At 44.0% G+C, this 14,576-nt stretch overlaps 1 protein-coding gene across 2 annotated transcripts in view; it reads left to right on the plus strand.

Moving 5' to 3' along the window:
- The window catches only part of LOC149460556 (ankyrin repeat- and BTB/POZ domain-containing protein 3-like), a 317,765-nt gene that overhangs the window by 271,387 nt on the left and 31,802 nt on the right, over window positions 1-14,576 (plus strand). For both annotated transcript variants that reach the window (XM_089679466.1, XM_089679467.1), the window contains 3 exons: window positions 9,730-9,882; window positions 10,521-10,686; window positions 11,050-11,139. In XM_089679466.1, coding sequence (XP_089535592.1) covers window positions 9,730-9,882; window positions 10,521-10,686; window positions 11,050-11,139 — 409 coding nt within the window. The remainder of the gene's footprint in view (window positions 1-9,729; window positions 9,883-10,520; window positions 10,687-11,049; window positions 11,140-14,576) is intronic.

Raw genomic sequence — 14,576 nt, forward strand, 5'->3', positions numbered from 1 at the left:
GTAATTGTTTCACCATGTGTGTTGGCAGTACTTTAAATCATGCTATGTGTAACTGTAATCATTCATAATAAATTCCTTTCATCTTTTCACAGCAACTGAAATTCTAAATACATTTTTATTTAAATTCCATATTGTTGTTGATGTGTGCTAAAGTGCCGGTGCTGGTTAAAGAAATTAGAGAGATGGAGCAAAGTAGGAATGATTGGCATAGAACAATATCTGCTACCTCTCCCAACTGCAGATTAAATATGGTGCCATATGAGTTGATTGAATAGTGGTGTGATAAGGAAGCCCAAAGTCTAGCACACATGATGAGAATAGCAGATGAATGATTGTTTGTTTTTTTTCTTTGCACGATAGTCTCATATTGAAAATGAAAAGGTTACTAAAGTTACGAAAATTCTTGTATGACAGAATACAACTTTATATTTGTGAGTTCAGGCACTGATGTCAGACAAGAAGGCCTGGCTCGCAGTCTCCACTCCAATTTATCCCAAAGGTGTTCTATCAGGTTAAGGTGGAGGCCAGTCAAGTTCCTCCACTCCAAACTCACTCATCCGTTTATTTTTGGACCTTGCTTTGTGCACTGGTGCCCAGTCATGTTGGAACAGGAAGGATCCATGCGCAAACTGTTCCCACAAAGTTGGGAGCTTGAAATTGTCAAAAGTGTGTTCATATGCTGACGCCTTAAGAGTTCCTTTCACTGGAACTAAGGGGCCAAGCCCATCCCCTGAAAAACAACCCCACTCCATAATCCCTCCTCCATCAAACTTTACACTTGGCACAATACAGTCAGGCAAGTTGGATTGCCAGACAGAGAAGCGTGATTCGTCACTCCAGAGAACACGTCCAGTGGCAGCGTGCTTTACACCACTACATCCCACACTTTGTCCTGCACTTGGTGATGTAAGGCTTGGATGCAGCTGCTCGGCCATGGAAACCCATTCCATGAAGCTCTCTCATTAGCTCACTGTTGTTGTGCTAATCTGAAGGCCACATAAAGTTTAGAGGTCTTTAGCTGTTAACTCTGAAGACAGTTGGTGACTTCTGCGCACTGCGTGCTTCAGCATGCGCTGACCCCGCTCTGTCATTTTACGTGGCCTACCACTTTGTGGCTGTGTTGCTGTTGTTCCCAGTTACTTCCACTTTGTTATAATACCACTAACAGTTTACGGTGGAATATTTTGTAGCAAGGAAATGTCATGGATGGACTTATTGCACAGGTGGCAACCTATCACAGTACCACGCTTGAATTCACTGAGCTCCTGAGAGCGACCCATTCTTTCACAAATGTTTGTAGAAGCAGTCTGCAGGCCTAGGAGCTTGATTTTATATACCTGTGTCCATGGAAGTGATTGGGAAACCTGAATCCAATTATTTTAAGGGGTATCCCAATACTTTTAGCAATATAGTGTATATAAGAAGCCAGCTGGTTATTCAACCAATCTGTGGCCGTCCACTGATAGGACATCAGTTTATGATGAACTGATTCTTTAAGAAATTATCAGCCTCCAGTTAAGTGTCTGTTGAGTTTCTATAGGAACATGGATTACTCCACGAGGCATCAGTATTGATGAAGAGGTTGGCTCCAACCTAGAGTGGTTCAGAATGTGGTCTTCAGCAGGGGCGGACTGACCATTTGGAAACTCAGGCACTGGCCGAGGGCCCGGGGGCAGTAGGGGGCCCCATGAGATGCCCCTGGTACCTTTTTCATAGTCTTTTTTGAGTTTGGGCAAGGACACAGGGGCCCCATGATCCCCTATTGCCCGGGGGCCCCCATGAGTTCTCAGTCCGCCCCAGGTCTTTAGTACAGCCAGAGAGTAACTACAACTCGACGTACAAGTATGGTGGAATACTTAGCACCAGTCTGCATTCTAGTAAAGATATTGGGTTCCTGAAGTGAAGATCAATATTTATATATCACAGGTACTTATATAACGCCATCAATTTACACAGTGCTTTACATATACAGTATATATATATATATATATATATATATATATATATATATATATATATATATATATATATATATATATATATTGTACATTCACATCAGTCCCTAACCCTCAAGGAGTATATAATCTAAGGTCCCTAACTCACATTCATACATACACTTACTAGGGTCAATTTCGACAGGAGCCAATTAACCTACCAGCATGTCTTTGGAGTGTGGGGAGAAACTGAAATACCCAGAGGAAACCCACGCCAGCACAGGGAAAACTTCAGGCAGATGGTACCATGGTTGGGATTCAAACCAACAACCCTAGTGCTAGAATTTAAATTTAAATTTCAGTCAAAACCTTTTATTTTTACTGTTGGATGATTAAGATAAAGATTAGTAGTGTGTATGTTGGCCGCTAGATAGAGAAGACCATCACTACTGTACGTTACACATATGTAGGTTGCACCAACGACTTTTCCAAACTGACAGCTGACAGAAGATGAACTTTTAAAGTGGGAGTAAACTTCCTTTTTTGTATTGTACTTACAGGTAATCCTATAATAAAGCTTACCTGTAGGTACCGTAAATATCTCCTAAACATGTACTGTGAAATTTACCTGAGTAGCCGCCAGTGACATCACCATCGCATGTGCTTTGAAGGAACGGCTACCCAATCTTTGGATTGTCCCTCTGACTTTTATTGGAATAAATTTGTATCTGGACCTCATAGTTACGGTGTGGTACTTCATTTTCTATTTTTATTACATTACCCTCCCTTGTCAGTAAGGGTTGAGCTGTGTGGCAGAGCTAGGTAAATCTCAGAACTGAATGTACAGAAATACACATCTTTGGGAAGGTAAAAAAGCTCCCATGTGTATCAAAAAACAAATAAATGTGCCGCGCTCCACTAGATGAAAATTGTGAAGAAACTCAAAAAAATGTATACGTACCTGTATACAATATATGATTCAAATTAATTATTAAATTATTTTAAATTAATTTTAAATAACATATGTGAGTCCACATATGCTTATTTCCAAAAACAATCCGTGACTATTTGTGATATCTTCCACTAGTGAAAACTATATAAAAAAGTCCACAAAACTTCTTCTCATGTGCTCCTTCACCAGTGTGCGCTCACCTGATTTATATGGTCAAACCGTTAAGTGAGGTCAAATACAGCTGGTGTCCCTTTAAATGGACTTAGAGATGAATGGATATATATATATGTGACGGAAACGTAGGCAGGACAGAACACACAAAGAAGATGGTAAACACACAAAGCTTTATTGAACTAGGGAAGGCACTCAATCGGGGCAGCTCTTCGCACTCCGCAACATGCGGCTTGTAGGGACACTCACGGTAAGCGGGCTCATGGGGACTCAACGGGACCTTGGCTATGGGGTCTGACCTCAGGACAACCACCGCACAGCTCTCTAGGGACAACATCAGGCTCACGGGGACTCAACGGGACCTTGGCTATGGGGTCTGACCTCAGCAAAGCTCTCACACAGCTTTCTAGGGACAACATCAGGCTCACGGGGACTCAGCGGGACCTTGGCTATGGGGTCTGACCTCAGCACAGCTCCCACACAGCTTTCTAGGGACAACATCAGGCTCACGGGGACTCAGCGGGACCTTGGCTATGGGATCTGACCTCAGCACAGCTCCAACACAGCTTTCTAGGGACAACATCAGGCTCACGGGGACTCAGCGGGGTCTTGGCTATGGGGCCTGATCTCAGCACAGCTCCCACACCGCTTTCTAGGGACAACATCAGGCTCACGGGGACTCAGCAGGACCTTGACTATGGGGTCTGCCCTCAGTGCAGCTCCCACACCGCTTTCTAGGGACAACATCAGGCTCACGGGGCTCAGCGGGACCTTGGCTATGGGGTCTGACCTCAGCACAGCTTCCACACAGCTTTCTAGGGACAACATCAGGCTCACGGGGACTCAGCGGGACCTTGACTATGGGGTCTGCCCTCAGCACAGCTCTCACACAGATTTCTAGGGACAGCATCAGGCTCACGGGGCTCAGCGGGACCTTGGCTATGGGGTCTGACCTCAGCACAGCTTCCACACAGCTTTCTAGGGACAACATCAGGCTCACGGGGACTCAGCAGGACCTTGACTATGGGGTCTGCCCTCAGCGCAGCTCCCACACCGCTTTCTAGGGACAACATCAGGCTCACTGTTCTCAGCGGGACCTTGACTATGGGGTCTGCCCTCAGCACAGCTCCCACACAGCTTTCTAGGGACAGCATCAGGCTCACGGGGACTCAGCGGGATCTTGACTATGGGGTCTAGTTCGGGTAGCGATGGCTCAAACCCTCAGGGGGCAGTCCAGGTAGCTATACTCCGGGCACGCCATGAGACAGTGCAAACAAGGGTATTCTGAGCACACAATCGGGGCAGTTCATGGCAAGGGTAGTCTGAGCACACAATAGGGGCAGTTCATGGCTTCTAGGGACACTCACGATAGGCAGCTTGCAGACGCTCAGCAGCAGGCGGCTTCCAGGCAGGTTGGCGGTTTGCAGACGCTCAGCAGCAGGCGGCTTCCAGGGAGGTAGGTGGCTTGCAGACGCTCAGCAGCAGGCGGCTTCCAGGGAGGTAGGTGGCTTGTAGACTCTCAGCAGCAGGCGGCTTCCAGGGAGGTAGGCGGCTTGCGAATGCTTAGCAGCAGGCGGCTTCCAGGGAGGTAGGCGGCTTGCGAATGCTTAGCAGCAGGCGGCTTCCAGGGAGGTAGGCGGCTTGCGGACACTCACGGCTCCAGCAGGTATGTCCTGGCTCACAGCAGGCGACGGAAAAAGGGGGGGCGAACCTCCTCAGCACACAGCAGAGCGTATAACCCGGGCCCCAGAGTATTATGCAGAGTATCGTGGAGCCCACAGCAAAGCAGTTCCAGCACACAGCACAGCGGTAAATCCAGGCCCCAGAGTATTAGGGGGGTGGCAGCGGATACTCCCAGCCCTGGAGTATTAGCAGAGGGGCAGCGGGTACTCCCAACCCTGGAGTATTAGTAGAGGGCTAATACAGCTCACAGCTCCTCCGGCTAGATTGCTGGGGGCCGTGATCCTCGCCGCAGGGGTCCCCTCCCCCTGAGTGGACGCGGCGAGGGAGGTTGAAGTGAGCAGGGACAGCGGCCACACTGTGACAATATATCCCTGTCCCAGATGGATGGAGGGATAAATGGAGTATTTCCCTTTTTCCAGGAGGGGGTCTTGCTGTTTCCCAGAAACCTGGTTTCTTGGAGTTGGATAGATGGATGGACTTATCCCACTCTCCTCTAGGGGGTCTCTTCACTGCTTTTTGATTTATCTCTGTTGCTGTTGTTCCTGCTCCACTAATGCGGCCATAGCGTATAGAGAACCGGACTGAACCACACCACTGAAGAACACACCACAGGCTAGCCGAGGACTGACTTTTATTGGAATAAAGTTTTATTTGGACCTCATAGTTACGTGTTGTACTTCATTTTCTATTTTTATTACATTACCCTCCCTTGTCAGAAAGGGTTGAGCTGCGTGACAGAGCTGTGTAAATCTCAGAACAGAATGTACAGAAATACACATCTTTGGGAAGGTAATAAAAGCTCCCATGTGTATATTTCCATCTGTATATTTAGCTGTTTGCACATTAATATCAGGAGAAGAAGGCTGGGTCATGGAAACAGATAATATCAAAAAAACTAAAGCAGCTATACAGCTGTGACAAATAGTAAATTATAATTAGATATTCAACATCTGTAGAGACATTGATAGGTGACACTAACAACTCACAGATGTATCACTCATATGATGTTAGGGAAAATACTTCCTGTCGCTAAAGTAATGGGACTTTCTAGTGTATATAGCAGGAATGACATGCCATCTTCTATGTATTATATACACTTCTTAAATATTTCAGCAAGGTTGTCCTGAAGGTGCTTGTAAGTGATCTGAAATGTACATCGTCTAGACCATCTTTGTTCTTGGTCTGGGGAATTAAGTGATGCAGCGTTAAATGCTAGAGTCTGATTTAGTACCGACCGCTGTAATTCAATCTCTGGGGAATCCTTCCTGTGCATTTTCGAGCTCACTTTCTCTTAGTGAAGGACACATTTATAATAAAGACCTAAAGCTGAACTCTGGGAGGACATAAACTACACAATGTAATGCAGCTCTGTAGTCATTATCCTTATCCATGGCCTTATTTTTTTGTAAGTGCCCTTTCACACTGGTCCACCTTTGCTGGGCAGTGTCCAGCAGAGCACTGGTTAAAGCTTGTAGGAGGAGTTTTTATTTTGCTCTAGGAGGATGCAGAACCCCTGATCTCTGTCTGGACAGTGCTGATGGGCCCTGTGCTGATCACATGCACTCTCCCAAGAAAAAAAAAACAGTCTAGCAATACACACCAAACTGAGCATGTGCAGAGTGACTCCACACAATATGTCTTATCAGGATATAAGAGGGGACATTGGAAGACGGGGAGGATCAGGATCAAACAGCCTTTTTACACAATGCAGAGGATTACCCCTTAGGTTCCTCAGTGAGTATAACAAGCTTGCCTTACTGCATATACAGACTGATTTTACCGTTGTGGGTTTATTAACACTTTACGTTTTATAAATGCAAGCAGTGTAAGTACCTGAATTTGACATGGTATCAGACTCTTATATTACACTGCACAGAAGAGTCAGGGGAAGGGAGAAGCGGTACAAGGAGCAAATGAGTTGTGTTACAGTACAGCGAGCATGCTGATAGGAATAGAGAGCAGAGTGACATAGACGCCAATGTAAAGTGGTTCTTCTCCTACTGTCCACTATTGTCTAGGGGCATTTCTATCTACTGTCCACCATTGTAAGGGGACATTTCTCCATTGACAACCAACATAAGAGACCATTTTTCCACTGACCACAAAAATAAAGGGGCATTTTTCCACTGACCACAAAAATAAAGGGGCATTTCTCCACTGGCCACTAAAATAAGTGGGTATTTCTCCACTGACCACCAATGCCAAGGAGCATTTCTCTACTGTCCATTTTTTGCCTAGTGTAAAATGCCCAGAGCTTTGCCACTTCCTAGTAGCTCATGTTAAATACGATTGAATGGCTGTACTCTTGTAAAACCATACATGCGTGTCCGATGGTTTTTGAAGTCGAACGTTTTAAGTTCAGGAATAATGTCAGATGCACAAGTGTGGGAAGATGCTAATGTAAAAATGTTATCAAAGTACCCCTTATTTCAAATGTTTGGGGACCCCTGGTCTAGGGGAACAGAAAAAGCTACTATACTTATTTTATTCCTCCCTTCGCTGGCAGACAGCAATCTTCTGCTCTTTCTGACATTCTAGGGTGTGGGCAGGCCCTTCAGCATTCTCACTTACAATACTGGTCCTGCATTGTATGTGATGACATCACAGTGCCTGTGACCAACAGCAGCAAAGAGTAACAGCGAAGAGGAGTGGCATTAGAGGACCGGTTGTGCAGCTGGGAGGAAGCCGACAGGAGTGAGGAATAATATTAGTATAGCTGCTTTTTTTATGCTCTTCCTATAAAAACAAGCAATAAAAGTGATTGTGAAGGCATATTTTTTTTTAAATAACAAACATGTCATACTTACAGTACCTGCTCTTTGAGTGGCTTTGCACAGAACAGCTTTGATCTTTCTCCACCAACACTACTGGCCCCTCCCTCCTGCCAAGTGCCCCCACAGGAAGCAGCTTGCTATGGGGGCACCCGGGCACATATGCCTTCGAGCTGCTGCTCTGTGTGTCCATTCACACACAGCCGCTGCTCAGCCCTGTTCCCCGCTCTCTCCTCATTGGCTCACTGGTTGTGTTTGGCCAATGGCTCCCTTTGCTGTCTTAGGAGGGAGAGACCCAGACAGCCGAGGCTCTCGTGCACATCACCGGATCGAGATGGGGCTCAGGTAGGTATTGGGGGGGCTAAGGGCTGCTGCTGCATACAGAAGGTCTTTTACCTTCCTGCATAGAATGCAGGAAGGTACAAAACCTTGAAACTTTACAACCTTTTCAATAGAGCAGCAGCCCCACTGTAAGAGACATTTTGTTAAGATTTAAGTTCATGTAGAGGAATACAATACAAACTTGAGGTTTATGTGTACATATGTAGAACAAGTTAATATGAAAATATATGCATCAAAAATCCATATATAATAATAAATCCATGTAGAAATAGACAGGCTGACACTGTCCACAAGTAAACGTACTTAGAGTAATTACCAGTGGTTAGGGATGGATGTGCTCCCATGGACACAGACACATCGGGTCGGGGGAGCACATCCCTCCCGAATCGCAGGTGTCACTCTTTGTGCGATTAGATGTGAGCAGCTGTGGACAGTGTCTGCCTGTCATTGATTTGTACTTTCGTCCTGCCTGTGGCTGATCAGAAACAACTTGTGGTTCCTGCTGCAGAAATCAGCTGATCTGGGCAGTGGACATCCCTAATCTGCCATGTGCATGAGCCTTTAGAAGAGCAGCATCCCACATCTTTCTTCTACACCAGTGGTCTCCAAACTGTGGCCCGGGGGCCGGATGTGGCCATTTTCTTGTAGTTATCAGGCCCTTGGGGCACTAATCCACCCACAGATACAAGGCACTATTTCTTACAGCGACACCAACAATGGGGTATAATTACTGTTGCTGATACCAACAATAGGGCACTATTCGTACCAATAACACCAATGATGGGGCACTATTCCTACAACTGACACCAATGATGGGGCACTATTCCTACCACTGACACCAATGTTATGGAATTATTTTTCCCACTGATACCAATGATGAGGCACTATTCCTACCACTGATACCAATATTATGGAACTATTTTTCCCACTGATACCAATGATGAGGCACTATTCCTACCACTGATACCAATATTATGGAACTATTTTTCCCACTGATACCAATGATGGGACACTCTTCCTACCACTGATACCAATGTTATTGAACTATTCATCTCACTGTCACCAATGGTATGGAACTATTCTTCCCACTGACACCAATGATGGGGCACTATTCCTTTCCCTGATACCAACAATGGGGCACTAATCCTTTCCCTGATCCCAATGATGGGGAACTATTTTTCCCCTACTACCAACAATTGATCACTATTCCTCCAATCAATACCAATGATGAGGCATTGTTTATTCCCATTGATGTCGGGGCATTTTCTACTCACACTGGCCACAGTCCGGCCGCTTCAAAGTCCGAAGGACAGTAAACCGACCCTTTGTTCAGAAAGTTTGGAGACCCCATGTTCTACTGGTTAGTTTTTGTCTGCTTTAAGGTGTCCTAAAATATTAGTGGTAAAAGCAGATATATAGATAGAACCACCTACAGGCCTTCAGGATATATAGCAGATTCCAAGAGAATCCTAAAAAAATGGATAAAAATGCTACTTCTTACCATCTCTGACCTGGAGAAAGACAAGTTCTGTTTCAAATTATATTCTGACATCGTACCTGTCAATAGCTTTCAAAGGGAATTAGCAAAATCCAAGCTGATCTGTCTTAATATTTAACAGCAAGGGACGCAGAGCAATCTGCAATCATACGCAATGTATTAAGGTTACATTAGCTATGAGATTGTACAGATTGCACGATGGTTGTCAGTCTTCTCAGTTGGAATGCTCCCAAGGTGCACTGCGGTATGGGAGAACCGCCAAGGACCATAAGGCTGCCAGCAAAGCTCTATTTATTAATCATATTTAAAAGAGACAAAAATGTAATGACTGCAATGAACTGGGCGATTGTCTGACCATCTCTCCCTCTGTTTTCATAGGCCGTTCCTAATGCTCCCACCCCTGATGGAATGGATACGAGTAGCTGTGGCTCATGCCGGATATCGCCGAAGTTTTTCTGTGGATAGCGATGATGTACGACAGGCCGCACGTCTCCTGCTTCCAGGAGTGGACTGTGAGCCACGGCAGCTAAAGTATGTACTTTAATTTGCAGATAATGCTACAGGTTTAAAAGTGAACTCCAGGCAGATATAAAAGATGCAAGTTAATGCAGCTCTGTAGTCAATGGCACTTCCTCAAATTTACAAGCAGATCATCAGCTTTTGCAGTCACTGTACAGCAGAGCTTAGAGTAGTGAGAGAAAGAAGCAGCAGGAGTAACTAGTTAGGTGTGTTGCAATTCAAGGAGCATGCTGATTGGAGGAAAGAGCAGACTGACAGACAGAAAAGCTGATCAGTATGCTGCTTCTCATCCTATTTTCTAATTCACAGGGTGGGGGGTGGGAAGGATACCTGTTAGTGAAAGTGAAACTGCAACAGAGGAAGATAAGCATGTCAGTGCTATGGAATGGTGGAATGCTGTTTATTGTGTAAAAATGCAGATTATGTTGCACATTTTTTTATCTCACATCATCAAAAAACATGAGACTAAACTAATAATATATTATATTATTTAGAGATATGGACGCTACTAGAAATTCTAATTCTAAGTTATTACTTTGGAAACTGTACATTTTCATAAACGTTATCGTTAATGCTGAAAGACTTTAGTCTGCTAAAAACTGGGAATGGATTTTCACCGTAATTCATGTCTCATTGTCTATTTTGTACAGGGCTGACGACTGTTTTTGTGCATCTCGCAAACTTGACGCAGTGGCCACAGAAGCTAAGTTTAAACAAGACCTTGGATTTAGAATGTTGAACTGTGGCAGGACGGATTTAGTCAAGCAAGCTGTGACTCTCCTCGGTCCTGAGGGAATAAATAGCATGAGTGAGCAAGTAAGTATGCCATCTAATGCAAGTGATATGACATCTCCAATATAAAAGTGTTTTTTTTTCCTTTAGCTATAATGGAATATTTATAAAGGTGGAGGTTAACAATTTGATTGCTCATTTTCACTGAAGGGCTGTTGCGTCACTTACATTTTTCACATACACGTGAGCATTGTTAAGTCACCCATCTGGATTGATAGATCTAGGTCTTAGTAACATTGCAATCACCACCCATGCGTTAGCAGTATTGAGTCTCATTTGCCACCCATCTGGAATGGGAAATCTAGCTCTTAGTAACATTAGCTGTATTTATGATAGGGATAAAGTATATTTTGCCATAGGTAATCCACATGTTTATGTTCCACATAGGGAATGACCCCACTGATGTACGCTTGCGTGAGAGGTGATGAAGCGATGGTGCAGATGTTACTAGACGCTGGGGCGGAGCTCAATGTCGAGGTAAGAAAATGTAACCAGCAATCATTAAGGGATCATCTTACTTTGAAATTCAACAGACCTTTAGTTAGTATGGATTTTCAGAGCTAAATTGCTTTCTTTTTCTTTGTGGACACTAAAAGGACATTTTTATGAGCTAAAAATTATTAAAGTTTAGCTGCACTTCTACTGTGGATCACAGGAATGCAGTTCGTTCTGCACTCTTATGAACTGTTTTCAGCTGACAGCGGGCTAAAGTCCACTGTCGGCTGACATCACAGTGCCGGTCCAGGCTCTGGACCAGCATGTGGCTCAGCCTCTCAGGGATCTACTGAGAGCCTGAGCAGCCAATCCTGCCCCCTCCAAAGCCCAGCACTCCAGTGATCGCTGGGGTTGGCAGAGCAGAGAGCAATGACTGACAGTCACCGCTCTCTGCTCAGAGTGGCTGGGAGAACTGAGCAACCAGCAGTGTTTGATCACACAGTACTCACTCTTAGAGCCAGGGGGACAAATGCAGCATTGGAGCGATACTGCATCCACCTAGGTAAGTATGTTTTAAAAAAAATATTCCTAGACTTCTCTTTTAATGAGAATGTAGCCTATATGTTCCAGGAAACTGTGCAATGAAATGTGTTGTGAAGGCATGTTACATATCATGCCTTGTAGATGTTAATTTGAAAAATTCACTTCAAACACTATTATTTACATTGCCCACCAAGCATTCTAAAGTTGTTTGATTATTGTAATGTGGAGGATCTTGGCACATGCTGATGGTGGAGGTGCAGAGTATAAGGAGCAGAATATCTTTTACTGTATTCATATTATCATACTTGTGACTGTGAAGTCTTGGTAAGAGTCGTTTATGATTGTTTTTGTAAACTCAATAAAGCTTTCATTTGACAAAAAATAGCATTCTAAAGTAAATGATATACAGTCAGGTCCATAAATATTGGGACATCGACACAATTCTAACATTTTTGGCTCTATACACCACCACAATGGATTTGAAATGAAACGAACAAGATGTGTTTTAACTGCAGACTGTCAGCTTTAATTTGAGGGTATTTACATCCAAATCAGGTGAACGTGTAGGAATTACAACAGGTTGCATATGTGCCTCCCACTTGTTAAGGGACCAAAAGTAATGGGACAGAATAATAATCATAAATCAAACTTTCACTTTTTAATACTTGGTTGCAAATCCTTTGCAGTCAATTACAGCCTGAAGTCTGGAACGCATAGACATCACCAGACGCCGGGTTTCATCCCTGGTGATGCTCTGCCAGGCCTCTACTGCAACTGTCTTCAGTTCCTGCTTGTTCATGGGGCATTTTCCCTTCAGTTTTGTCTTCAGCAAGTGAAATGCATGCTCAATTGGATTCAGGTCAGGTGATTGACTTGGCCATTGCATAACATTCCACTTCTCTCCCTTAAAAAACTATTTGGCTGCTTTTGCAGTATGCTTTGGGTCATTGTCCATCTGCACTGTGAAGCGGCATCCAATGAGTTCTGAAGCATTTGGCTGAATATGAGCAGATAATATTGCCTGAAACACTTCAGAATTCATCCTGCTGCTTTTGTCAGCAGTCACATCATCAATAAATACAAGAGAAGCAGTTCCATTGGCAGCCATACATGCCCACGCCATGACACTACCACCACCATGCTTCACTGATGAGGTGGTATGCTTAGGATCATGAGCAGTTCCTTTCCTTCTCCATACTCTTCTCTTCCCATCACTCTGGTACAAGTTGATCTTGGTCTCATCTGTCCATATGATGTTGTTCCAGAACTGTGAAGGCTTTTTTAGATGTCGTTTGGCAAACTCTAATCTGACCCCTGGGGGCCAACAGGCTTGCAGGATCACCCTGGATCCTTAATAGATCATGGTCAGCAGCTTCCTTCCTTCCCTGGATCTCCTTAGAGGGGCTCCTATTTCCCCTATTCAGCCAGGGCGGTCCTGAAGAGTAATAGCTCACAATCCAGTGAGCCACAAAAAAAGCCTCTAAGTGCAGTATTCAATTAACTCAGTTTTATTTTAAAGAGTAAAAAAGGTTTCACTCACATTACAGACAATCTCCCTCCTCACTGATGTGTGGGTGTACTGCATGTGGCTGGGACCTCTTGGGTGTAGCAAAATGGCGTCTCCCGCCGGAAATGCGTCACCACACACCGGAACTACGAACTCGCGTACCTACGCGTTACGTCACCGTCTACTCGTGACTTCATCTGGGTCGAAGTCACGAGTAGACGGTGACGTAACGCGTAGGTACGCGAGTTCGTAGTTCCGGTGCGTGGTGACGCATTTCCGGCGGGAGACGCCATTTTGCTACACCCAAGAGGTCCCAGCCACATGCAGTACACCCACACATCAGTGAGGAGGGAGATTGTCTGTAATGTGAGTGAAACCTTTTTTACTCTTTAAAATAAAACTGAGTTAATTGAATACTGCACTTAGAGGCTTTTTTTGTGGCTCACTGGATTGTGAGCTATTACTCTTCAGGACCGCCCTGGCTGAATAGGGGAAATAGGAGCCCCTCTAAGGAGATCCAGGGAAGGAAGGAAGCTGCTGACCATGATCTATTAAGGATCCAGGGTGATCCTGCAAGCCTGTTGGCCCCCAGGGGTCAGTAGGAGGAGGTGAGGAGGCAATTTAGCTGCTCACGAGGAGGAGTTTGGCACAGTCACGTGTTGCATTTAATATCACTATTGCACGTCGCATGATTTATTGTCATTTTTTCACTAAAAGGACATTGGTCTGGATACGTTTATTTATTAAAAAATAATTAAAAAAAAAAAAATTTTTTTGATGCACTATGTGAGCACTGCTAAGATTTATGCCATTTTTTCACTATAAGGATATTGCTTTGGATACATTTATTCATGTTCATTTTTTTGTGGCACTATGTGAGCACTGCTAAGATTTATGTCATTTTTTCACTATAAGGACATTGCTTTGGATGCATTTATTCATGTTCATTTTTTTTTGTGGCACTATGTGAGCACTGCTAAGTTTTCTTATATTGGATGGTTTCTTTTGGAGTGTGATTTATTATTATCAATTGTGTACACACCATTTATTTTTATGGTTTGACACCTTGTCTTTATTTCTATTATGGTTTGGCACTCATTTTTTATGTTTTTTGGCACTATTATTTTATTCATATTTATTTTATTTTATTGATTTATTATTATTTAATTCTTAGAGCGCTGCACTGTTTTATGATTTATTGACACTGTGGATTGGTATCAGTTTAGAGTGCTGGCAGCTAGTCAATAGGTTTTATACTTTCACTCTCATAGCGCAGGAGGACCTTGAATTATTTTCAAACTCTAATCTGGCCTTTCTGTTTTTGAGGCTCACCAATGGTTTACATCTTGTGGTGAACCCTCTGTATTCACTCTGGTGAAGTCTTCTCTTGATTGTTGACTTTGACACACATACACCTACCTCCTGGAGA

This window comes from Staurois parvus, unplaced genomic scaffold (genome assembly GCF_062004578.1).
Source record: "Staurois parvus isolate SC_StPar_1 unplaced genomic scaffold, SC_StPar_1.0 ptg000225l, whole genome shotgun sequence".
Lineage (NCBI taxonomy): Eukaryota > Metazoa > Chordata > Amphibia > Anura > Ranidae > Staurois > Staurois parvus.